Source organism: Plecotus auritus, assembly GCF_963455305.1.
Source record: "Plecotus auritus genome assembly, chromosome: 1".
Lineage (NCBI taxonomy): Eukaryota > Metazoa > Chordata > Mammalia > Chiroptera > Vespertilionidae > Plecotus > Plecotus auritus.
This window is the reverse complement of record NC_137770.1, coordinates 137,217,977-137,226,837: the sequence shown is the minus strand read 5'-3', so window position 1 is coordinate 137,226,837 and position 8,861 is coordinate 137,217,977. Positions and strand designations below refer to the sequence as shown.

Below are 8,861 nucleotides of genomic sequence, written 5' to 3'. Positions count from 1 at the left end.
GTCATTTAACCCTTCTCTACGTACCTAAGTTTCTTCATATACAAAAATGGGGATGATAATATAACTTAGAGAGTTGGTGTTGTTGTGGAGTGGACACGACAGAATGACCACTGGAGTCCAAGCCTATTGAAATTTAGGGAGCCTTTATTAGCTAGCCGGTGACTGCTCAGCCTTCCTCCACGCAGGGAGTCCAGAGAGCAGCCCCGACCTCAGGTGCATGGTAGCTTTTAAGCACTAAAACCACATCCTTATTGGCAGGCTAAGTGGAACAATGGCAACCTCAAACAAAGCAGTTTTCTTAGCTATATCGGCACACTGTAAAGGTATTAAACCCACATCCTAGGCACTCGGGCTAGCAATATCCTGTTCAGCTAAGCTACTGGCATCCTGTTCTGCAAGGTGCAGCTGGGTTTCATGGTCAGGGCAGTCCTAAAAAAGTGCAGTTAAAATTTTTCCACTCTCTAACAGTGTGAGGGTTAAATCAGATCATATATTTAAATGTCTAAGACAGTACCTGGAACATAATAAGTACTTACTACATTTTAACTATTATTCTTAACTAAATACAAGTTTCAACTTCATGGTTACACTAAAGATTTTTTTATTTTTTTAATTTCAGGGATGAAGGAAGAGGAGAGAGAGAAACATCAATAATGAGAGACAATCATTGATTGGCTGCCTCCTGCACGCCCGAGCCCTAGAAGCCGGGCAGGTGCCCTAACCTGGAATTGAACCGTGACCTCCTGGGCAGGGCAAAGGTTTTTTAAACAAATATGAAAGTGAAATATTTTTTCAAATAAGTCTCAACATTATTTTTCAAAACCATTTTTTAATTTATTGATTTTGAGAGAAAAAGAAACATCAATTTGTTGTTTCCACTTATTTTTGCATTCATTGATTCTTCTATGTGCTCTGACAGGGGATCAAACCAACAACCTTGGCCTATCGATCAGGAGGATGCTCTAAACTGAGCTACCTGGTCAGGGCAAAACCATTTTTAACTAAATTATTACTGCTTCTACATCTAATACATACTTTCTCCATTGGTGCTGATATTTGCATGCAGCAAATACTATTTGTACTTATTGATTGATTTACCTGAGATTTTAACCGAGAGGTTAACTACATTTTTGTGGAGGCCTGTTTAAAAAATGTTGAACGCAAGGTGCCTTTAAGTGAGACTAGTTTACGTGGGCTACCTTTATAAGACACAAGTCCAACTAGAAATCCCTGTTAATTATTAACCCCCCTATGTATTATCTAGATACCTGACACTGCAGATTGAGAACAGAGAGTGTTTGTCTCTCAAGTTAAGCCTACACACTGACAAAAAAATGTAGTTATCCAGGGATTAAAAATCCTAAACTTTTTCTCTGATATTTAGTAAAGAGAGTGGGGTATCTCCTGTTTTGGCTGGCACATCTACAGTCCAAACAGTCGGCTTAAACCTCGTTTGGGATTCCTGCTTGTTTGAGCATGGCGGAGATTGGAGTTCACAGAATCCTCGTTTTGGTTATTTCTCTGACAAAGTGTCTGGAAGGCACAAAACTGCTGGCCAACTTTAAAAAATGTGCTGACGTGGAATGCGAAAGTAAGTTTTCTTTCCTTTTTTTTCTTCTCTTCCTCTTAAACTAAGGCTCTGAAATGACATAAAATGTCATTGTAGACATAAAAGAAAGCGTTAATATCATCGAAAAATATTTTCAATTATAAAGCAGAGTTCAGTGTAAAAAGGAAATGCTGGAGCAAAGCATTTTGTGATAGCTTTTATTGTAAATATACAAATGGGCAAATATCAACCTGATATATAAATATATCAGAAAATTTGAAGATATTAATCCAGACCTCAAAAACAAAATAATGAGCACTTTTACTAGTTTTAAGGATAAATATAATTTATTTACATTTAAAAAGATATCAAGTCATTTGATAGATAGTTCTTTTTTTCTTCTCATGTTTTTTAAAAATTTATCTTTATTATTGGAAGTATTACAGATGTCCCCTTTCTCCCCCCATGATGGATAATTCTTGATTTATGAAGTTCTTATGGTTTTTAGTTTATATTTACAACCAGAATTTTCTGATTTTCATGAATTTTATAAAAATGTTATTTCAGATCATTAGGATTAATTGTCTAAACTTTATCAAACAATAATTTGTGTTTGCTAATGTAAAAATACTGAAATCAGTATTAGAGTATATAATTTTACTTATATCCTTGAATATTAAACATCCTCTATCTTCTACAAAGATAAGTTAATTTCAGTTTATTGCTTAAGAGCCTAATTTATTCTTTGTTATTAGCATTCTGGTGCAAATTAAATTCCAGACAATAAAACGGTGATGTAGTTAAAAAAAAAAAAAAGGAATTCCATCCCAATATCATAATTGCTTTTAATAAGTGCTATCTCTCCAGTATGTGAGAATTATTTCTGATTTGCAACATATAAATTAAAAATGGGAAATATTGGTATAAACAGATATTTTATAAGTAAATTTGTTTATGAATAAACATTTTCCTTAACCATTTGGATATATACTTTAATATATGGAGAAGTTTTACTAGATGATATTTTATAATAGTAATAATCTTTCTTTTCCTTTTTCCAACCTCAGTTTCCTTTGGGGGCAGATACAGAGCCTGGAATTGGAACATTCAAATTTATAGTAATTTATAATGTTATTTTAACTTTAATTGCATAGCTTAATTAAAATGTTTTACATGTTAGTATACTTATAATAGTTAATTTGGTAATATACATTACTTTACATGTAAAATCTAGTATATATGATTATGATCATTCAGTTATTGAGGGTATATTATGTGCTGGGTCTGGCTTGGGGGTTGTATCTAAGAGGAATAAAATTAAATATAAGGTAAGTTTCTTGAAGTCCAGGAATTTTCATTCTAGTGAATAGTGACAAGAAAGTAAACACTAATACAATATAAGGATAATAAGTAATACTGAAGTTCAGAGAAGGGCAGAGTAAGCTAGGTAGGTTAGGGATGTGTCATAGAGGAAGTAGATATGAGTTCATCGTGACGAAAATCTGAAGGGTTTCTAGGCTTAGGAAATAGAGGAAAGAGAAGCTCAGGATATGGGAGGTGGTTGTTACAGTGAAAGAACCTCACTGCAAATCTTGTTCCACCATTTATCACCTGTGAGGCCAATTCTCTGATTCTTTTTTTTAAAATATATTTTATTGATTTTTTACAGAGAGGAAGGGAGAGGGAGAGAGAGTTAGAAACATCGATGAGAGAGAAACATCAATCAGCTGCCTCCTGCACACCCCCAATTGGGGATGTGCCTGCAACCAAGGTAAATGCCCTCGACAGGAATCAAACCTGGGACCCTTGAGTGCGCAGGCCAACGCTCTATCCACTGAGCCAAATCGGTTAGGGCCAATTCTCTGATTCTTAAGTCAAGTTTCATTTATTATACCTCATAGGTCTACTTTGGGGATTTAACAAAATAAATATTTTAAAAAACTCATCAAAATGCCTTGAATATATAGGTACCAGGAAAAACACTATCTTTTCTTTCCTTTCCCTGTTCCCTGGAGAATGATGACACATTCCAGAGACAATGGACACCTTAGACTGACTGTAAAGGAGTAAGATAAAGTCATCCTATCTAATAAAGAGGGAATATGCTAATTGACTGCCCCACCCTTAAAGATGGCGACGCCTACAGCCAATAAGGAGGAAATATGCTAATTGACTGCCCCGCCCTCAAATATGGCAGCGCCCACAGCCACAAGAAGGTGGTGCCCAGTCCCCTCAGCCTTGCCGCGCACCTGCCTCTGGAGTCCCCCAGTCCCCTCAGCCCCCCAGCTGCCCAGGGCCAGCCCGAGGCACAGGCAAGCCTTGGATGGCGACTGCCCAGCCTCCTAGGGCCGCCCGAGGCTCAGGTAACCAGGGCCGGCCAAGGCTTGCGCTGCTGGCAGTGGCAGCAGCAGAGGTGTGATGGGGTGTCGCCTTCCCCTGATCGCCGGGTCGCCTCCTGCCCCTGAGGGCTCTCAGACTGTGAGAACGGGCATGAATTTTCATGCACTGGGCCTCTAGTGTTACATAAGGAGGGAAGACCAGGTTGTGGACAGCCTTGATACTGAGCCAACGAGTTTTGAATTGATTCTTTGTGCAGTAGGAAGTCTATAGGTTTTTGAAGCCATAAATGGTAAGAATAAATTAGCATTTGGAAATACACAGGATGGACTGGAGGAGGGCAAGATGGGAGGGAGAGAAATAACATTTTAATTTAAAGTGTGTGTTTTTCTTTACCTCTCTATATAGCTTTAATAAGCAGAGTTTTAGCCATGAGAGATTACAGAGGACCTGACTGCCTATACCTGAACTTCACGAAGGGAGAAGAAATATCTGTTTATGTTAAACTTGCAGGAGAAAGGGAAGATTTGTGGGCAGGAAGCGTAAGTATCTAATCTTAAAAATTGAATGAAGAATAAATGGCCAGCTTACATAAGGATGCCTGCTCATCTTCTCTAAAGGAGCTATATATATTCCTTAACAGATTTAACATTTAAAAACATTTTTTATTTATTGATTTTAGAGACAGGAAAGGGGGGGGGGGAGAGAGAGAGAGAGAGAGAGAAACATTGACTTGCTGTTCCTCTTATTCATGCATTCACTGGTTGCCTCTTGAATTTGCTCTGTCTGGGAACCTAACCTGCAACCTTGGTATATTGGGAGGATGCTCCAATTAACTGAGCTACCCAGCCAGGGCCAAACCCATAACATAGTTAGGCAAAAAATGGTCATGTTGCCCTGGCCGATTTGGCGCAGTGGATAGAGCATTAGCCTGCAGACTGAGGGGTCGCAGGTTCGATTCCGGTCAAGGGCATATACCTTGGTTGCGTGCACATCCCCAGTAGGGGGTGTGCAGGAGGCAGCTGATTGATGTTTCTCTCTCATCGATGTTTCTAACTCTCTATCCCTCTCCTTTCCTCTCTGTAAAAAAATCAATAAAATATATATTTTAAAAATGGTCATGTCTAGTGTTAGTTTCAAAATTTCTATAAATTAGCTTTTGGGAAGGCAGTCTGGTTGGGATAGAAGTCTAAGAGTGTATTGAAATTACTTTTACATAGCATGCATTATTTTTGAACCTAGATTACTTATTTTTTTGGAGAGACTTTAGAGATGCCGATGGAGATTATGGGATGACTAGGCTTAAGAGAGACTGGGAAGTTTTAGCTAATGAGATTAAAAGGCATGCCTTTCTGAGCAAATAAAGGACTGAGTTGCTATTGAAAAGGTCCTCAGATAGCCTAGGGAAGACTTTTCATGGAAAAAAAGAACTGGGAGAGCCTTCTATTTGGCCCAAAGTCCTATTACATTGAAATTCCTAGAAGCCAGATATAACAGAAAAATTAATGATTTCTCTCTCATATATAACAGAAAAATTAATGATTAGTGTTTTCACTTGAAAATAGGTTTGCATCTTTGATTATATCATTATGCTTTATAATGAAAGGATGCTATGATAAGCAATTTTACTCCCAAGCTGAACAAGCATGACCAACTTGATACATACATCGTTTCCATATTGTATATGCATCAGATCTCTCCCTTGTGTGACTTCTGTGATCACTATTTGAAGGAGCAAATTGTATTTGAATCGGTCCTGCTTTTTAGCATCAGGGGCTATATGACTGAAACTCTGAATGTCACCAGCCAGAATTGTTTGCCTGGCCTTTACAACTGCTAATTTTCCTTACTACTCTGGTCCCTTAAACATGCCAGTCTATGTTTTGAAAGGATTGGAGGCACCCAATGCAGCTATAAGAAAAATTACATAGTAGGTATCGTAACAGGAAAAGCAAGCATTCTATCTTTGTTTACTATGTGTGAAAATGATAGTTCTGCACAAGAGCAGTGAGTAATGTGTGGAGCCAGGGTGAAGTTTCAAGCACACTTAGCTTTGTGCAGGATGTGTTTAGTTCAGGCAGTAACTGTTTAAGGAACCACACTATAGAGTTCACTCACAGGCTGACAGTTTCCAAACAGTTGCAGCATCTGCCAAGTGGAAGAATCACAATGGAGGTATAATAGTGCTGGGTCAAAAGACCAAAAGAAAGATGGTCTTTCAGAGAAGCATCGATCAGATCAGACCCTCAAACCTCAGAGGGAAGGTAGGGGAGGGTGGAGGGAAGGGGAAGAGATCAACCAAAGGACTTATATGCATGCATATAAGCCTACCCAGTGGACACAGACACCAGGGGGGTGGTGAAGGCATGAGCAGGGGTGGGGTGGGGTGGGCGGGCAAGGAGGGGATAAGGACACATGTAATACTTTAATCAATAAAGAAAAAAAGGGGGGGGAGAACATACAAAAAAAAAGAAAAGAAAGAAAGACAGAAAGATGGTCTTTAAACCTTGATAGGGATAAGAAATGGGCTGAGAATGGTTGTGTGAAGACTTCACTCTCCAGGGACATCCTACATGCACTAAAACTGGATTAAGAGGATCTCTGTTACCAGGGTGGCCCCAGAAAAGTTAAACAGAACCAAATCCTCCCTGGAGGACTCATAGATCTTTACCGTCTGGATGAAACTCTCTTGGCCCTTCAGAGTTTAAACCTTTTACCTGATTTTGACATCCTGAAAATGAGGAATATGTCACAGCTCTATCTAGCTTGGCTGCTACCCCCATTCCCTGGCCGATGGATATCCCCAGTTTGCTAGTGTAAATCTGTGGTCCACCTGGGCAGGGAAGGTCACCAGGGAGCACAAAAAGGAAGAAAAGGAGGATATGAAAGGTTTTCCCTCTGAAGTTTGGAAAAAAAAAAAAAAGGCATTTTACAGCCTGGCTCTTTGTTCCCTCATATTAATGCTGTTTCTTTTGAATAACAAAAGGGATATTATTTCACTCACTTTTAGATGGCAAATGAAAGCCAATTAATATTTGTGATTTAAAATAGATGAAAGCCAAGGACATGGGCAAAATTAGGTTTAATTGTTATTACTGCTATGAGCATTCTTCCTTGCTAATCTTTTTTCTTAATTTTGATAGAAAGGAAAGGACTTTGGATATTTCCCCAGAGATGCAGTCCAGATTGAAGAAGTGTTTATATCTGAGGAAATTCAAATACCAACCAAAGTGAGTAAATTCATTATGGTTATTAATTGAATTTAAAATTTCTTGGCTAAAATAGTTTTCTGAAGTATAAGTGCTCCTTGGTTATATATTTTATATAGTGAATACAATAAAATAGTTGGTCTGAGAACTCACTTTAGGAATAGCTTGATTGTGTGAATAAAATTAGGTAAGACAAAGTTATGACAAGCAAAGCTTTGCTTTCTGAAAAATTAACAGACAAAGTTGCAGAGTGTAGTGGTTAAGAGCATGGATTCTGGAGGTGGACTGAGTTCAAAGCCTGACTCAGCCACTTAGTAGCTTTGTGATCTTGTGAGCCTTAATTGTCTCATCTGTAAAATGAGGATGATGATTATAATATAGTGCTACCTCATAAATTTATTGAGGAAATGTAAGCATATATAACCTACATAGAACAGTACTTTAGTACTAGTAAGCCCAATGTGTTAGATATTATTACTAATGTTATTATCCTTCATGGACAAATTTTAATTTTCATCACACTCTTGTTAAGAAAAATAATATAGCCTTAGCTTGTTTGGCTCAGTGGATAGAGCGTCACCCTGCAAACTGAAAGGTCCCGAGTTCGATTCAGGTCAAGGGCACATGCCCGGGTTGCAGGCTCATTCCCTAGTAGGGGGCCTGCAGGAGGCAGCCGATCAATGATTCTCCCTCATCATTGATGTTTCTATCTCTCTCTCTTCCTCTCTGAAATCAATAAAAAATATATTAAAAAAAGAAAAATAATATAATTGGAGTCACTTTAAAATGCAGCCATAGCTGCAAACCCAGAGGAACTGCCTTTCATGTCGTATGCCTCAACACTTTGGAATATTAAAACAGGGTAAAATAACCTTTGGACTGGGCCTAAAGCAACATTGTGTCACAAAGATAGCAAGGATAAGAAGAGAGCAGATATTATGACTACAGGACTAAAATTAAAAACATTGTTTAGAATTAGCATCACTACCTTAGCTTATCTGCACCAACAGAAATGCCTTTCTACTATTGATGTAATTGCCCCTTTCTCATATATACGCCTTGCCTTTGTCTTTTAATCAGAACACCATTTGGGTTTCTGCCTGAATAAGTAATTCCTGAATAGCTATTCTTTTTTTAAAATCTCAAATAAATGCTCGTTGCCTGTTACTTTGAAAGGCCTTTTATTTTTAGGTTAGCATTCTCTATAAGTATCATATCTGTATAACCTCTTTTTCTGTTAGAGTTTTAAATAAGCTTGATAATGTTGGGCTTGATAATGAGAAAGGGAATCAGAAAATAACTTTTCTTTTTTAAATTTTACCTGATTTGGGGGTGGCGCGAGGGAAGGAAGGAGGGAGAGAGAGAGAAGATATCTTTTCAATATGTGGATTTTACTAGCTCATTTAATTCAGATTCCAGGTTAAGCCAATTTATGTTTCATGAGGTCAGTATGAAGTGATTCTGCCTAGTTAAGCAGACTATCTATTATCTGGCCTCTGCCCAACACAAATTCTGGGATTAACTGTCCATTTATTGTATAATTGCTGGTCCCGTTAGTTCTATCTTCAAAATTTTTCTGGACTATATTGTCGTCTCATTATTCTCAGTTTCCCCTTTAGCCCTAATCCAAGGCTTCTCTTAATTAGAATACAATAGCCTTCTAACTGACCTCCTATCCTCTACTTTTGCCCTCTCCCAACCCATTCTTCAAACAGCAAAGGATATTAAAAATCAAAAAAAAAAATTAAAAATCAGATCATGTCATT

At 37.9% G+C, this 8,861-nt stretch overlaps 1 protein-coding gene across 2 annotated transcripts in view; it reads left to right on the top strand.

The window, feature by feature from the left end:
• The first annotated feature begins 1,247 nt into the window (after window positions 1–1,247).
• The window catches only part of MIA2 (MIA SH3 domain ER export factor 2), a 139,970-nt gene continuing 132,356 nt past the window's right edge, over window positions 1,248–8,861 (top strand). Inside the window, exons 1-4 of one of the 2 annotated variants that reach the window (XM_080640858.1) lie at window positions 1,267–1,591; window positions 2,617–2,667; window positions 4,295–4,428; window positions 7,030–7,116. In XM_080640858.1, the coding sequence (XP_080496984.1) occupies window positions 1,477–1,591; window positions 2,617–2,667; window positions 4,295–4,428; window positions 7,030–7,116 (387 nt within the window). In that variant the 5' untranslated portion in view covers window positions 1,267–1,476. Of the gene's footprint in view, window positions 1,592–2,616; window positions 2,668–4,294; window positions 4,429–7,029; window positions 7,117–8,861 lie in introns of both variants that reach the window. The other variant, XM_080640859.1, reaches the window with a different exon arrangement.